General features: G+C 33.3%; 1 protein-coding gene across 2 annotated transcripts in view; it reads left to right on the top strand.

Moving 5' to 3' along the window:
* The window catches only part of LOC117178386 (protein NDRG3-like), a 193,235-nt gene that overhangs the window by 109,712 nt on the left and 64,752 nt on the right, over positions 1-18,771 (top strand). Inside the window, exon 1 of one of the 2 annotated variants that reach the window (XM_033373222.1) lies at positions 12,485-12,649. The exons of the other annotated variant lie outside the window; for it this stretch is intronic. Coding sequence (XP_033229113.1) covers positions 12,549-12,649 — 101 coding nt within the window. The 5' untranslated portion in view covers positions 12,485-12,548. Of the gene's footprint in view, positions 1-12,484; positions 12,650-18,771 lie in introns of those variants that run through there. 2 annotated transcript variants of the gene reach the window in all.

An 18,771-nucleotide genomic window follows, 5' to 3' on the forward strand; every position in this document is an offset into this window, starting at 1 on the left:
TTAATTCGTCTCAAGGTAAAGTAAACACTTTAAATCTTAACTTACAAATTTTGGAAATTTAGGTTAGAGATTTGTTTTCTTCCCTTATTTGGCGCGAAAATTTAAATTTACATAAAAAAGGTAAATTCACTCAAAGTCTCTTAAATACTAACATATAAATTGATAAGTTCTCTAATTTTAGTATATTTTCAGCTTAAATTATTTAATATATTTTCTATTCAAATAATATACATATATCAGTATGTCAAAATTTAATAATATTTGATAGAGTACACTTCAAATTATAGTTGTTAAAAATAAAGGTAAAATTGTTTTTCCTAAATATTTATGAGATATAGCCTTATTTATGTAAAGGCGATAAAGTTTTATAATTCAATGAAAAAAACTAAATTTGTTGGAAATTTGATTCTAAAGATATGAGAGTATTCCCGAAATTCCCTGGGGTTAGTCTAATCTTTAGTATAAATTAAGATATTGAATATCTTATGTAAGTTTCACTTTAAAATGACTAATTAACACTTTTTTAATTATTCGCTAAAGTTTAATTTTGAAATTGTCTTTCCCTTTTTCTATTTTACATATACACCTTTTTTATCCCTTTATTTTATCTTAATTTCTCTTTTACATTTAGGTGAATATTACCATCATTTTTATTACATTCTTATTTTTAGGTACTTAATTGCTGCTTTTCAACATTCCTGGACATCACTTCTCGTCGTTCACTTACATTATCAGATAAGTAATTTCCATTAATGATTAATTTATTCAATTAAGCATATATAAATTCTAAGAATTATTGCTTTGTTTAAAATACATTTTTCTTTTGTTCCAGATTTTCAACCAAGCTGAAACATCTACATCAATTAGAAGAAAAAAGGTAGATATAGTGGAAATGGGTTTCCTTTTTGAAAATGAATTTCGTTGTTTGTTTTGATTTTAATCAATTTTTCTTAGTTTGAGTTTTAGATTAGTTTCAACAATTCTGAGTTTGAGATATTAGGGATTTCTGCAGAAGTTTCTGTCACTTCTAGATTATGTGCATCCTTATTGGTGCTTAATGGATGAGCACACAATTTTAATTTATTAGTGTAAACTATTTTTGTTTTATTGGGTCCCCTTCTAATTAAGGCATTTCTTTCGCCTAACAATTTTTCTAGGGCATAGGGTCCATGGAAGTAGGGGTCGAATTTATCTTTCCTCTTGTTTACTCTCAAGCACACTTGTTCTACCTCCTTGAAGTATTTGGGATTAAATCTTTGATCATAATATCGTTTATATTTTACCTTAGCTAATTAAATTCGGTCCCAAGCTAGTGACTGAACATTATCCAATTTCGGAAAGAGTCCCTTTAAATATCCGAGATAAGTCTTATCTGATTCTGAAAGAATGAAACTATTTGGAATGTTAGCCTCCCTTCCGAATACTAACGTATAAGGAGCAAAACCTGTAGCTTCATGTATGCCAGTGTTATAAGAAAACACAGCAAATCTAAGCCAATCGTCCCAATTAGTGATAGTATCGAATTGTCTTAAGTATTTAATCAATGTCTAATGACTACGTTCTAATGATCCTAAACTTTGTGGGTAATACGCAGTTGATTGAATTTTCTTTATGCGAAAAATTTTGCAAAAAGTTTTTAATGCACTGGCTGATCAAATTTGATCCTTGATCAGTGTGAATTATACGAGGGCAACCGTATCTTGAAATAAATTCCTCAGCTAAAGCTAAAGCTATAGTCGCTGAATCAATATTCCTCAAAGGAATCGCATCAGAATATTTTGTAAAATTACACTGAATAGTCAAAATATAAATATGGAAGGGGTCCGACTAAATCAATTTGAATTTTGTCAAAAGGTCCCCTTGGAGTATCAGTGATAATCATGGGTTGTCTAGTCCCAATTCGTTCCGATTTATTTCTCTGATAGTTAGTACAAGAACCTACTATTCTTTGAACGTCAGCCTTCATGTTTTCCCAGTAATAGATATCTCTTACTCTCCAATAGGTCTTTGAAATTCCCTTATGACCTACTACTGATTCATGAAATTCTCTCACTATATCATCCCTCATATTACTAGGGGGAATGATTAATTCTTCCAAACAAATAATTACCAAAAGTCCTGAGTTACCAACATGTTTCCTGATTATTTGTTCTACCGAGAGCCAAGAAAGTTCACCTGAATCATTTCCTTTACTTGAAATTCTTACTGAGGTTATCTGTAAAGCTTCCATAGATTTCTTTGAAGCAATTACCGCTTCTGAAAGTTCTTTTATAACTATTACTTCATCTCTCTTGTTATTCACAACAAGACTAAAAACAAATCGTCCATTACGATTAAAACGATAGTTTCACCGGGCTTCGGATTTTCTTTTAGGATATCTTCAATCCGCAAAGACCCTTAGCCTCTAGACTATCATTTACTTCTGATACTGAATATCCATCTGCAGAGATTAGATGCGCAATATGCCCTTTTCCAAAATATATCTTATCTTTACTGTAGGATATACAGTTCTTTTCCAGGGTTAAGATCTGGCTAACCGGGATACCCATACAGGAATTTGCAGAACTCTCTTCATTTTCACCTACTGTACGTATACTCGTAATAGGATTTTCACTCCAGGCATAGCTTGTCTGGGATCCAGCCATGGTATCGCACTGATAACGAGGTTCCTGTTTATTCAATTGAGTTTCACCCCCAATTGCTTTTTCTTTACTTATGAGAGTCATACAAAACAACCGTTCCAATACTACCCCCAGATCTTCATTGTTATCGTCATCTCTGCGAGCGTCAACCATTCCTACATACGTGCGATCTGCAGTAATCACAGCAGTTAAGTTGGTGTTTGGCTCCATGGATTCATTTCTTTTTGAGGGGTTTCTCGACAGAGCGTCAGCATTTGAGTTGATTTTTCCTGGTGTATACACAATAGTGTAATCATACTCACTCAGCTTTATTCTCCATCGAGCCAATCTTGAAACAGGATATTTAACCCCATGCAACCAAACTAAAGGTCTATGGTCTGTTACTAAAGTAAAATTCTGCCCAAAAAGATAAGGCCTAAAGTGCTTTACATTGAAGACAATGGAGAGCAATTCTTTTTCTATAGTAGAATAATTTAATTTTGCACTTTGAAGGGTGCGTGATGCGAAAGCTTGCGAAATCAGAAATAAATCGCCTGTAATATCCCACTAAACCGTGAAATTGTTTTATATTCTTTTTCCCTTTTGGAACCGGAAAAAGTTTCACAGCTGATATTTTCTTTGGGTCTGGCTTGACTCCATCCTGAGAAATCAGATGTCCCAAATAAGCAATTTCACGCTTAAGAAAATGACACTTCTCAGGCTAGAGAGACAATCCAGCAGATTTTAATCGAGCAAGCAGAGCTCTCAATTTCCTAGAATGTTCTTCCAATGAAGAAGCATAAATCACAATATCATCCATATAGACGAATAATTCAACACCCTGGAGACCCGTGAGTATACAGTCCATTACCCTTTGGAAATTCGTTGGTGCGTTCTTTAAACCAAATGGCATTCGACTGAACTCTGAATGCCCATGTGGCGTTGAAAAGGCCGTTTTTTGCTGAGAATCAGGATCTAATCCAATTTGATAGAACCCTGATGCTAAATCTAGGACAGAGAAATACTTTGCTCCACCAAGTTGATCCAAAATATCAGTTATGTTGGGAAGCGGGTAAGCATCACCAATTGTTTTATCGTTTAAGGAACGATAATCCATAACCATCCTCCAACTTTTATTTCCTTCAGAATCTGATTTCTTGGGTACAGTCCACAAAGGAGAATTGTAGGGAGAAACTGAGTGTTTTATTATTCCTGAATGTAATAATTTATTAGTTTGTTCCCGTATTTCGTCCTTGTGAATAGGAGGATAACGATATTGTTTAGTATTGACTGGAGCTTCGTCGGTAGTAATTATTTTATGAGATACAATATTTGTAGCGCCTAATTGGTCACCTTCTATAAAAAACTGAGGGGAGTACTCTGAAAGAATTGGAAGAACACTTCGCTGTTCTTCATTATTCAAGTCTGACAAATTCACAACTTTCAAAATTTTCGCGAATCGGGAGGATACATTTTTCTGTCTATCGGTGGGAAATGAATTTCCATTCGAACGAGTTAAAGGTGCTACTACGTCATATTCCTCAAGTGTCTTAGGGGTATAATTAAACTGACCTTTTTCGGGGTAGAATTTATAATAAAAAGGTTCGCTTCTCCATTCTTATTAAGAACTAAGCCTCTCCAGCCAAAATGCCAGGTCCACATGGAATTTTCCTAACATATCCATCATTAAGTTGAGTTTCAAACAAAGGCAAATGAAATAACTTTTTAGTTCTGGCAGGTATTTGTACAGTGACATGAAAGAGCAAAGGGAAACGATCCTCGCCTATAAAAAGTTGATCATTTGAAAAATTTATAACTGCTCTATGTTGCTTTAAAAATGTTATTGCTATAATTCCATTCTGAAGTATAGGGAAGTTGTGTGGAATTATCTGAAAAGCGGTTTCAAATCCTTTTATCATTAATCGAACTTCTCCAAGAGTAAGTATCATGTCTGAGCCAATTCCTATTATCTTGAAAATTCGTTTCCGATTTATCTCTACAAAAGGCTTTAATTTATTTTCTTTAATCAAACGGACACTGGCTCCAGTGTCGATCATAAAAATACATTTCTCGAAAAGAAAAGCTACATTTTTCAATTCTACTGTAGGGGCTGGTCCATCCTCCCCTAATTCCCTGATTCTGAGAATGATTCTTTTATTTGAATCTGTATTAACAAATTCCGGTCTTTTCTGAAATAAATCGTTATTTGACTTTTAATCCCGAAATTTTTGTCTTAATTGTTCACGCTCCAAGGAATGTTTTTTATGGAGTCGACAATCCTTAAAAGTATGATTATTTCTGTGACAATAGTGACAACTTGATTCCTCTCTGCCCTTTATAAATCCTTTCTTTGCCAATTCAGGACAACCTGTTTTAAAATGTCCTAACTTTTTACAGTAAAAAAATTCCACCTTACTGATCCAATTGTGTTTATCGTCAAATTTATTTTCGGTTCGCAAATGGGCTATTCTCTTATTTGAATTAAATATTGGTTTCGGGTTTTGTCCTACATTAGAACTCGAAATAGCTTCGGATACTGTCGTTCCTATATGCACTCTCTTCCAACTCTTAAACTTAAGATTCTCCAGATTCGCGAGTGCAATGGCTTTGTCTAATGTGTTTATCTCTTTATCTCTTATTTGGGGATAAATATTGTAATCTAAACCACGAAAAAAATTTCCGATTGCTGTAGTTCTGTAAGCTTTACACATTCCAATACCCTCTTCCCCTTGAGTATTTTCCAAAGCTTGTGAAACTAATCTATTCAGAGTCAGGTTTACTATTGCTCCATATTCGGGAACAGTTTCACCCGGTTTCATTTTGACGGTGGCTAAATCATGCATAAGTTGACTTATGTCTTCGTTTCGAGAGTAAATTTGATTTAACGTTCTTAAAATTTCATCTAGAGTGATCCCCCTTCTATCCTGTATATGCTGTCTCGCTTCTCCAATTATTTTTGTTCTGATTTGCATGGTCAAGCATGAAATGTCAGATGGATTAATTAATGAAAGTGCGGCTCTACAATGATCATCAAACATCGCGACGGACATATTTTTTCCATCAAAAGAGGAAATCATCTTTTGGACTATTATTGAGATTTTATTAAAGTCACGTGTTCCGGTCAAGTAATTGAATTATCTGATAAGGGAGTAGGAAGACAGACAGGTGTTTTATGACTTCTCAAGGGAGAAGAATTTCCGAGATCTGAATTTGTAGGTTGACTAACATCGCATGTCAAAGAATTTTGAGAAGACTGTAAAGTCTGTATTATCAAGTAGATTTCAGCCACTGCACCCGGCACAACAGGACTGGTATTAATTGTTTTTCTTTTATTTCTTGAAACTGAAGGTTGAGTTTCATCACTGGACGAGAGCGGAGGATCTCTAAGCCGAATCGTTTTTTTCGCTCGGAATTTAGGAATTTTCAATTCTATTAGGCTAGGACATACTTCAGGTTATAATCTAATTTCGCACTTTATATTAACACTTTTTCTCGTCCTAATAAAAAAATTGATAAATTTGCACAATATTCAAATTCTGACTATACACGATATGAGCGAGAAAAATAATCACTTCACAGTTTTTAAAAAATTAAATTTCCACTCCTTTGAAATGATCTGGAAGTTCGAGCTGAAGGTCCATTTGAAGATCTAGTAGACCTCTGAAAAAATCTTCGAAGTTCTGCAACTCTAGAATTCCGCTGATGTGTAACCTTTCACAGGCCGTCCAACGCTGCGGTAACCCTTCATGGGTCCGTAATCAGGAACGATGATCAAATGTTAGGATTTTCCAAATAAATGAAAATCCTTAAGCCAATGTTTGTTAGAGGAATGCCTGGTGGTCTCTTTCAATCATAAACAATTCTGGTGCAATTTTACAACACCCTCTGCTATCGGGAGAAAAACCACCCCAAAAAACTGATAGAGAATCGCGGCTTTAGTAAAGAAACTTTTCACTCCAACATTCACACGTACCAGTGGGCCAAGAGCTACTCGATCCACCCCTGGATTCACTGGACGAGTTCAATGCAAATAGAAAAGCCCTTTTTTCAGTAGAAAAATTACTCTGATTTTTCCATTTTAAAAAAAAATTTAAATTTCCCTGTTTCTTAATTAATTTGTAAATAACTTGGATCAGACATTTTTATATTTGTCACATTACTTAAAAAAAAAGATATTAAAAGACCAGAATAATTTACAAATTATTATCTTTGATTTTTCTTTTCAAAATTAAAAATCCCTTTTTTACAAAATACAAAACCTTCCCTTTATTTTAAAAGAAAATTTTCTTTTTCAATATTCAACATTTCTCTCTTCCAAAATTTTAATTACATAAGTGTTGTCAACAAAAAGCAAAATACAGAACTTTTCACGAAAACCCAAGAAAAAAAATTGTCTGAACTTTCCTTATAATTTTTTTAAGTTAACTAAAGAAAGAGGGTTAATTTTTTTGTCATTAATTTTTATTCTGCGTAATCTTGCTGTAATTTTTGTAGGAAATCATCTAATTTTTGCATTCCTTGGGGTATATTCTTGCGACTTGTTGGTGGTTCCAGGTAAACATGTTTACCTCCTTTAGGGTCCACGAACTTTTTCCACGCCTGCAGGCCGTCCATAGTGATTGAGAAGCTTAGTTGGATCAAAACATGTAGAAAAGTCCCATACTTGGTCAGACGAACGTTCTTGAACTTGGTATACTGAACCAGTGACCCAGTTCCCACGGTCCGGCGGTGTATTCCCACACAAGCTGTCACCAATTTGTTACGTCTCCAGCGCTGTTGTCAGTTTGAAGACTTGTAGATTTCGATCTGTTTTATCCTGGATTCGTTGCCGACGTTGAGTGATAAGAATCACTAACCGCGCGAACTAGTCGAGGTTCAAATAACAGACACAACACAATAATTTAGAGAACAAATCAATAGTTTTTATTTAACTTCAATTTGAATATTGAAGATCCTTTAATGAAGATTTAAAGTCCTATTCCGTCGCCGAGAACAGTTTGTTTACACAAATAAGATTTCGTTCAGGTTTGACATTTTTAAAGTTTTATTTAATTAAAACAATTTTAATTAAATGGTTTCTATTCTCACTTCACTTAAAATTTAGTTCAACTCAAGTCGACCACGGCGAACCGTACCGAATTACCGGAGTAAATAAAGTTTTTTGGACTTGAATTTCGATTAACAATTTAAGATAAAGTATTCTAAGTTCAATTTTCATAATTCAGAGAGCGAGTGTCGCAGATTTTTTATTTGAAATACAAACGGAGAGACGCAAATATCTAAGCTTTTTCTATGTTCTTGCATATATTTATAACTTCGGTTTTTACCAAAAAAGGGTGAGAATTGTCCTTCTAGCCAATAGAATTGCTGACGTCACATAATTTAATGTTAAATTAACCTATCATGATGAGGTTCGTTAAGCGCCGCCCTTATATTTCAAGCTAAAATAATGAGATTCTAATTCTCAGAAACGTATTTTTACGATTCTCGTCGATTGACGTTTTTCTGTCAAATCGCGTTATAGAACATAATTTACGGTGTCTGAGGGGCGCCTTGTCGCTTCAACCCTTTACATGGTACATACTTTGTGTATGCTCGCGGTTGAGATCACACGCGCGGTAGTCGGAGATCGCGGGTGTCAAACCTATTTGGATTGATAGATCCATATATACATATGCATATATAGATCTATCTGAGTGTACATAGCTATTTAAATGTTAGCTTTTGATCCTTTACAACTAGCTATTAGAAGTTATTAATTCTAGGTACAGAGAGGAGTTGTCATGTAATTTCCTATTGTTAATCATAATTAATAATTATTCTTTCTGATAATAACGATCTATTTAAATTTCTAAATATACTGAATGTCTTGTATCATTTGAATTATTTCAAATGTTTACCGCTATTAAAACTATTAACTGGTAAGTACTCAGTAATAGAGTGCTAGCGTCCTGACATACTTGTTCTAAAACAGCGCATGCTGTTACAGAAATCTCCAATCTTTAGCATCATAGTGATTCGCTCTCAATTCATTTATGAGATCTTCTACATTAGAACAAAATATTAGCGATGAAATTTTGTCTTTCATGAAGTATTTCCGGAATCCTGATTCTCTACTTCGATAAACAGATACTCGTGTTACAAGGCAACTTTTATGACATCATTGCATTAAGAAACATCTTGAGAAGATAAAGTGAAAAAAGAATGTCCTTCACCAATGTACTACACAGGAATCAAATGGTAGGTAGTCGGATCTCAGAGGAAATTCCAAACTGTCACCTCAGAGAGGCTGGAGTGTTTTATTTTTGTGGGGATCGTTGTTTATTATTGCTATTCGGGTATGCCAAATCCTTTTGCAGGTTATGTGGAAACTAACTTGGGAGAGGGTGTGAGGAATAACTATGGGACATCTATGTCAAGCAGAACTGCAGAAGTTAAATTTATTTGACGGGTGACATAAATCATTATACACCTTTAATATAGTAAACGTTGAAGGCACACATATCATTAATAGACATAATCATATTGGTACGATACAGATTCACCCATTCTCCTTTGTAGGTTCGAATAATTTTACACTTATGTTTTCCCTAAAATGTGGAACTGAGTAGGGAAGTCCTATGTCAATTCCTTATTATAGGACTTTAGATTATTAAACGCACACTCACGAGTCCGTTGTCCAACACAACTCTAGTCGTAGGTACACTGTTCACAAGCACCTAGCTCCCACTTTATCCTTGCGTCATGTTAAATCTAAGTTTACAGAGAAGAGGCAATAGTTGTTTTGAACCTGAGTTTGTCTCGAACTCTCTTAGTCTCGAGAAAATCCCTATTTCCTTTTTCCCTATAAAGTCGGATTCCAACTCTGGGTTCAGATTCTCCTTCGTTTTGAGATTTGAGGGAGAATCTTTCACTCTGGTTCTCGTCGTTCCAGATTAATAAAAGAATTTCGGATCTTTCCCAAAATATAGAAATCGAGAGAGGTCATATGGGATTGCCCCACATCGATTTCTGCCAAAAGGATCGAAAAGATCTAGTGATTGACCTTTGTCCGACTCGAGTTTTCATAGTTTAACGTCTTTCAGCGGTATGCTTGCAGGCGTTAAATAGGAAAATCTGAGAAGGAGTCGGGTTTACGCGTCCTAATTTCTTTAAGGATTTTTAACTGTAAATTTGAGTCCTAGGTTCCCCAATAACGACGGTGCTTTGAGTGACCGCGAGTATCCGACCGGACGGGCAAGTAAAACTCTCGATCTATCACCGATCTCTTATCTGGAGAAAGAAACTTGTTGAACTGCCTGGATTACTTGCCGTTAATTTCCTTTATTGATGCCCTGTCGAAGGAGTGAGTGGAATATTTTGTTTTGAGAGGAATTCTTGATTGGAGGAAGACAGAGGTGTGATACGAAAGGAAGAAAAATGATCGGCTCGCCTCATGAAACCTTTCTGCAATTGCTTGCATTTTTGTATCATGGTCTCACAGCAAGCGTGAGACAGGAAATTAGTCTGCAGAATTATGAAATTCCATGGACAATAATTCTTTATTCATTTACAGATTGTAATTCTTAATAATTTTTTATTTAAAACCAGAATTATTAGGAATTACACTGTAGGTCTTGCCTTTCAACTTAAATTGGTAGGTATTTATTATGCTTGACCTTTAGGTGGATAATGCGGCCCTTCATTATATTGGGAATTTTTTGAATGGTGGAATTCGGTTGATTCCTTCTCTTTTTATTGAGCGTTTAAGTTTTCTCATAGCCAGGGGTGTTGGCGATGAAGTTGGTGTAGTTAGAACGAGAGGAATCAGAGAGCCCCCTGCATCAAAGTTAGTTCACTAGCACGATCAAGTGAAGCGTGGAGGCCAGATGGCGCTGGGAGTCTTTCCAGCCTATATTTATATGGGAAGCATAGGAAAAATTAGTGAAACATTAATTTGATTACTATTGTTCGCAATGGCATTCGGTTTTATGTATGAAAAATTAAACTGTGAACATTTTTTAAGTTTTAATAATTTAAAAGCTTGCACTAAAATAAAAAAAATGGGTGGAATGCGGTATGAGGATGGAGTCACTGTTCTGGAAGTTGCAATAATTGATTGTTGTTTAATTTAATAGTCTTAATATTAGTGTTGTTTATATAATAATTGTCAATTAATGTTTTAATATTTTTGTTTGAATTGTTTGTGAGATATAAAATAATATCTTTACATATAACTATCTTCATTTTAAACAAAAAAATTACGCAGAAATGCAAAAATTGCAATAAGTGCAGTGTGCATATTTGAATGAAAAATATGAAACATTTCATATTTGTCTAAAATGATATTTTGATTTTTAAACATTCTTTCGTTGAATTGTAAAAAAAAAATAATAAAAACTATATGTTAATAAAAATAATAGAAAATTTTATCTTCAACTGAAACTATATATTCACATTTTAAAATTATTTTGTAAAAATATTAGAAATTAAATAAAGACTAAATATTTCAATAACAGGGTGGCCGTTTTAATCTAAGAAAAAAATTCCCGGTAATTTCCCGGTTTTTTCTCGGTTCTGAAACATTTTTCACGGCCAATAAAATTTACATGTAAAAAATTGAAGGTACTATCCAATAATTATTTTTTTTCTCAATTAAACAAATTTTAAATTGAATATATTAAAATTGAATATTTTAGACTGAAGCAATATTTGATCAAAAATGCATTGTTATGAAGTTATTTATAAATTGAAAATAATTTATAAATTTTAAATGAGAAGCTTACATTTTTTAAATGACAAAGACTTTCGAATTGAACACGTTTAATGTTTAACGTTAAAATCTGGAAATTCCTCAGTTTTGAACGGAGTTCGAATATATATATTTTTTTAAAATAAATTATTGTTCCCTTTTAATACTTAAAGCACAGATTTATTAAAAAATTATTTAATTAAATATGCAAGTATTCAAGCGGCTACCCTGAATAATAAATGTGGAAAATTTCATCTTGTACTCAAACGATATCTTCATTAAAAAATATCTGGCGTAGAAATAAAAAAATTATATAAAATCTGTATTTTATAAAACTCTTCCGTAGAAATATGAGAAACCAATCAAACACTCTATTTTAAAAAACAATATTGAACATTTTATATTAAAGTGAAACTATACTTTTATTTTTAAAAAGTAATAAAAACTTTATTTATTTTTATGAGAAATATGGAACATGTAGCTTAAAGCGAAACGATATATTTATTATTTTAATTCTTTCATACAAAGATAAAAAATAAAAACTATACCTTCTTAATTTATTTATTTAAATTTAATTTTTTTAAGTTAATTAATCCTTCAATCAATTGATTAATTCGTTTATTCCAATAAATCATCTGTTATTATAGTAGGGCTACTGTTTCTAATGAATTACTAATTTATACCAACATCTGACATTATTAATTCTTATTATTTTTTATAAAATAAATTTGTTGTTTCAACATGCTTGTTTCAAACTTATTTTTTACAAAACTATTTTATATAAATTTGATAGACGTATTTGGAATTCAATAATAAAATTTAGTATAATTATAAGTTTAATTTTGTTTCTTGGGTTGAAAAATACTTTAAATTTAATTACTTCAAGTTACGATTGAAACCTATCACAAGTTTCCGCAGCTAGAAAAGAATATTTTAACCATTTTTTCACTTACTATTACTCTCATATTTGACAAGATACGGAGCTTTAATTATGCTATGCATGAAACCAATGGTCATTACGAATAATATATATTAAATTAATTTCGAACTAATCATGCCTATCCCTGCCATGTAAAAACAGGTTGAAAAGACTCCCAGCGCCATCTGCGTCACATGCATCACTTAGTACACTGGCGAACTAACGCCAACGTACAGTCATTGCAGGGGACTGGAATCAGGTAAACGACGGGGTAAAGATGATGGAGTACATGGATAGGCGCAGCCACTTAATGCATACAAGCATGTGTGAGAACGGTTGGCGTGGATGCTATGGTGCTTGCCTGCTACATACTATTATGTATGTATACCTTTTCAACATTTAATTATTTTTTTAGCTCTTCAGGTATTTTTTCGTATTATTAACATTATTTCAATAATAAATATATATATGTAGATTAAGCACTGTCTTAGTGATTATTATTTATGATCTAAAAGACATTTCTTTATTCCACCCGCATGTCTCCCAGAGTATTTTGTAGATCTCAGATAAAGTCGCAATTCAGCGAATTCTTTAGCCAGTGCTGATTACTGACCTTCGCCTGCATGTGTCATCATTCTTTTTATTTGACTGAGAATACTTTCTTCATTATTCTTTTCACATAGGATTGTAGAGTAAAAATTTGACCCATGCAGGGGGGGGGGGGTGCAACACTCGTGTTTTGGGTTCTAAAAGATTTTTCGTCTTCAAAAATAAAGCTGAAAACACTGAACCGCCTTTGGGCAAGCCTAAATCTCGTACAAGATCATTCAATTCAAACAGTGAAACCAAGGGTGAGACCGATGTTTATTTGGCGTTTGTATCCCAGCCTATATCACTTTCGTCGTCATCATCCATGTCAGTTTCAGACTTACTAACAGTCTTCATCGATTTCCATCGCTCGGGTATCTTCACGTACACGACCACAATAAGTTTTGCATCTTTTCTGTTGTGCTATAATTAAAGTTATTACTAATGAAATACTGACATAAACAATTTTTTAATTTAAATTAAACTGTAATTAAATTAAAAATTGGAATTAAGTTTTGAAATTGAAGTACTTTGAATCCACTAATATATATTTTTAATGCATCCATATTGAATATAAAATCAATAATGGTAGTTCCTTATAATGTAAATATAATAATAAATATAATAATATAATAATAACGAATAAAATATTTACCTACAATTTTATTAATAAATCGAGCAGAATTTAAATCATTATATAGTCAATGAAAAGTAATAGAGCAGTTAACTGAAAAACGTAACGTGGTTTTCAGTGTATTTACACATTCTCGAATCACTGAGAAGGTGTTGCTTTTATGTGAAAAATGACTTTCGCGGATTCCATCAAATTTCGACGTTTCAAGGCCCCCAGAGTCTATATATCGGAAAACTTTCGAAAAACTAACCGGATTGGGTTATTCTTCGGCACACAGTTTTTAGGACCAAATAGAAAGACCTAGTTTATTTGCCAGTCATTTTGAATTAAAATTAAAAAAATTAAAGCGATTTCAAATCTTTTTCTCCATTGGGAATCGAACCACAAAACTTTTGATTATGTTTTTCAAAAATAAAACAAAAACTACTTATCCTACAAAAAAGTAATACCTGAAAAATTTGTTATTTTTTTTTAGCTGAATAATTTTTATTGATCTATCTGTTTTCTGCATTCTGCTTTGTTTGACCACAAAATGGAGTTATTACTTTTTCATTCGTTTTTTTTTCGATAAAAATTGGAATTTTCGATTTTTTTAGCAAAATTTAAAAAGTTGTTCAGACAATCTTGTAGGGTCTTGAAAAAGTAACTTTTTTCTTTTCTGGACTTTTTTCTATATCACGCTTTCAAGACTTGATATTGTCATTTTCATTTGGACTTTCGGATTTCAAAAATGCTATAACTTTCGTAATTTTTATTTTATAAAAAAAAAGTAATAAAGATCAATTATTTGTATCTTTATCTACTATAAATAGCTGTCGAAAAATTTTCAAATATTCCTTTAAATGTTACCTTGTTAAGAGACTACAACGACAACGAAAATGACAATAACGTAAATGAAGACAGACAGACACTGATGTAGATCACGTCACCAGATTCCTACCTTACAACCACTTTTTTTATTTCCCAACTTATTATCACACGAAACGCCACATCGAGTTGAAATTTTGGGATACTAAACAAGAAGCACTAAGAATGGCGAGCTTTGTTTGACTTCAAATGTTCATTTTCGTTGGGTTTTTAGGTTTTAAAAATGCTATGACTTTGGTAAATTTTTTTTTTATCAATAAAAGTAATTGGGATAAATTTTTAGAATTTTATTCGACTATAAATAGCTGCTAAAAGAATTTTTAAATATAAAAAAGTGGTCCTCAAATTCTTTAAATGCTCTTTTTTCAATTTCGTTGCATGATGTTTTCTTGATTAAGAATTCGTAGACTATTTTTTTATCATCCCTTGTCCTATTTCCAATTGATTTAATTTTAGCAATCAATGAGACTTATTCTGTGAGAGTAGTTTTTACAGGAATAATTTCTTACATCTAAGTGGCTTACTTGTATTGTTGCTGCTGCTCAGCAGGATGATGTCCCGTAGATGTAGCTCTGCAAGATAATTTCCATGGATGTAGCTCTGCGTGGTGCGATAATCACTGGTTGGCAGAAGTGGCTTCTTTTTCTGAGGTTTACGGCCGGATTGCATACTCTAGGCTCTTACTGTCTGGATCGACATTCCCAAATTATTAATTGCAGGTTTTCTTGTTGATTCTGGTTTACGTAGAATAGAGTTGACTTAGTGTTAGTTCAATTGCTAATTTTACTAAAAGAACTTACTAACCATTTATTGAATTGATATTCGTATATACCATCCGGAGTTCGTATTTTTAATTTTTCGGATTCCCGATTCGTCCAGGATACAGCAGTTTGATTTTTTTCTTTTTTAAACTTCCGTAGAAACTTGATCGTTTGCCGCTATCCTGGCAGGATCGACAGAAAATATAAGGGGTCAGAATAAAAAGTAAAATTTTGTATACACAATGTTAATTCGCCGTAACGAATTGACGCACTCCTATAAATAACGTATGGTATGGTGATATGCAAATGTCAAGTGAATGAACGAAACTGTCGTACAGTGCCTATGTACTGCCTCCCATAACCCTGCTCATTAACCTGAATAGTGGAGGGGATAATGCCTTTGTTACAGCCTCTGTTACAATGTGCTCATTTGAAGTTCTAAACAGGTCAGTCTCGAAAACTACAAGCATATAAAATTTCGCGTGAAAAGATTAAAACTGTCATTTTCTGCAAGTAAAAGCGGTTTAGAGATGACCCTCGGAGGTCTTAAAAGCCTTATGTTGTCAGTGTCCTTGAGTCCTGCTTGATGTCGAAAAATTACGATTTAAGACCAAAAATAAAGTCTCGCTCGTGGCCAGGAGTGAGACTTACAAAAACGCCTTGGCTATATCTTGGCTATTTCTTGGATGAAGACTTAGCCAAGACTAATTATTTTTACTTGGGAGGTAAAGCAGTTTTCCAGTTCGGATTTTCCTTTGGTCGTCCTTAGCGAGGAATGAAAAAAACTACCATCTATTATGACTTAAGTCTGCAGGTAATGAAACGCTTACTATGACCACCATTGTTTCATTCAGAGTTGAATACACCGTAAACAAAAGTTAGGGGCCCCTACCCAAATGGATGGGTCAATTACTAAAATGTAGGTCCGCGGAGGGAAATTGGAGAGGTCAGTAATAATATAAAATGCCGATTTTAAGTAACATAAAACTAAACAATATAATATTAAAAGTAAATGTGAAAAAAAACTGTTTCTTAATGGAAAACTTTTGGAAAACTTACTCCGAATATAGTACATTGTACATTAGGTGACAATATACGAGTTCTTTGTATAAACAGGCAAATGAGACTTTGCATACTTGTACAACTGAGGGACTATCTGTAATAAACGGTTTTTAGAATTTAGCGCTCCGTTTTTTTTACCCTAAGAACTTGTAAAAAATGTTTCAATTTTTCAAACATATATTTAAGTATAAAATTTAATTGCGAATCTTCTTTTCCTAATGAAAAAACGTATAGCACGTGTATTTGTCAATCAATTTTGGGTATATGGTAATACTCTAAACTGTTTTTTGGATTAGCGGTTGTAATTAATAACTGCAGTTAGGTTTATTTAAATTTTAGCAATGGAAAATAACCATTTCCATTTCTCACTTTATTGAAAATTAAAGAAATAAAAAAATGTCCGACTGCTCTATTAAGCAGTGCGACCTGCCGGTTCGCTCGTTAGGACTATAAATAATGTTTTGTCGTATTGTTTCTCACGGTAGCATAGGTACCGTGTATCACTCCGCGGACGCATATCGCTGACAATGCAAGATGCATGTGAGAGAGTTTTTTGGAAGCGTTCGTCGGTCGAAAGATTAATTGCATTACATGCTTAACTATGCCAAAAGTTCAACGCTCCAAATCCGCACCCCCTCCTCCCTCCCGCCTCTAGATTAAACTTCAAAGGTTTATCTGAAGTTTTTCATATTTAACATCTCAGTTTCAGAAGTGGGCATGAACATGGTTTCAGTTTGATCTAATATAATCATATGATCATTTGGTCTAATAAGAGAATTATATAACATCCTATTTGAGGTATTGGCATGTCTCTAATTAAGTTGTACAATTTTTCTTCCAGTAAAGGAATGTTGAGAATAATCAACGTTCTTCGATTTTAAATGCTATTGCTATCTCGCTACGCTACTATCAATTAATGTAGAAAAATATCGTTCTTCCAACGGCACAGGAAAATATGTTACATGTTCTTGTTCGTGCAATATTGAACAAAGTAATTCCGGAAATTAGCTTAGGGTAAATTATTTCCCTTTTACTATCAGTTAATAGACTTTCTTACTTTGATAATGAATATTCCTGTCTGAACTATCAGTTAGTTCTAACAGAGATTCTTCTATCATTCAATTATATTCGTTATTTCGAGAATGATTTGCTACTTTTCCAATCGCCGATGAAATTAAACAGACCGCGTTTTATTCTGTTTGATTGACCTGTCATAAAAATTATATTTTGCATTCTTTGATCGAAATCCCTAATTCGCTTATTTCTTCTTTGGCTCCTTGCATACTTGTTACAAAAAGAAGTTTATCTGGTGCAAGTATAACTTATAGTAGTTGAAGCAACTTTGATCGTTTCTTGATTATGTTCTAGATACTTAAAGTCGATACCTAACATGAATCTCCAATACTCGTGATACATTTTTAGGATCTATGACAGAAAGTCCAAACGACAAGTCGCCTGTCCAATGAGAGTCGCACTCCGTGATAAAGGCCCGGGAATCAGAGAGCGAGTAGATGCGTGCTCATACATACATCCAACACGATGAAGCGAGTCGCTCTCTGATTCGCGGGCCTTTTTCACGGAGTGCGACTCTCATTGGGCGGGCGCTTTGCCGTTTGGGCTTTTTGTCACAGATTCCGTTTGAATATCATTTAAATTTCCCATGTATATAATGTCGCCATTGTTCAACGGTGTTATTTTAAATGGCACCGCGAAAATGTCAATTATAAAACAGTCTATATTGAAAGAAAGACATTTAAAAATATATGAACCCATAAGGATTACTAACATTAACAATGAACTAGTTAAAGAAAAATACGCGTTTGATCTAAAAATTTACAATAAACTATGCACATTTTAAGTTGTTGATGACAACTTGGCATTTTCAGAATCGGGAATACTAGGCATGAACTTTTTATCAGAATTACTATTCGCAGTTGACTTCGAAAAGGGAATTATGAGAATAGGACCAAAAATATTGCACTTTGTTGAAGCACTCGAATCTCAAAATAAATTAGCATTTGTCAACTTCGTGGAAAGATTCGGAGTGATAACACATCTAAAAGACGGAAAACCATTGATTATTGATAATGAAGCAAAAGTTGATAACTGGTATTGAGTTAGCGAGAAACAGTGGCTAATTGCTGTTACGTGTTTTTCGAATGACAATACAACCGATGATAACCCTGAAAAAATTCGAGAACTTTTGTCAAAAACTGGGTTATCACATATATCAGAGTGAAAACATGAAATTCAAGAGATCATTACTTCATATAATAATATTTTTGCATTGGGAGATGTACAAAGATTACCCACAAATGCGCCAAGAAGAAGTTAAAATCCCAATAAAAGATATGCTTCTATTAGGGATAATAAAGGATTCAATTTCACCATGGAATTCGTCACTGTGGGTATTACCTAGAAAAAAGGACGCATCTAGAAAAGTCCAATGACGTCTTCTACTTGACCATAGAAAATTAGAAAGAACTGTAACTGTGGGTCCGGATGCAATAAGGGCACATAAAATTTTTTCGTGCGAAAACGAAGTCCCCTGGAGGCTTTAGAAAAAATTTTCGAATTTTAATTTTCAA

This window comes from Belonocnema kinseyi, chromosome 1, assembly GCF_010883055.1.
Source record: "Belonocnema kinseyi isolate 2016_QV_RU_SX_M_011 chromosome 1, B_treatae_v1, whole genome shotgun sequence".
NCBI classification, from domain to species: domain Eukaryota; kingdom Metazoa; phylum Arthropoda; class Insecta; order Hymenoptera; family Cynipidae; genus Belonocnema; species Belonocnema kinseyi.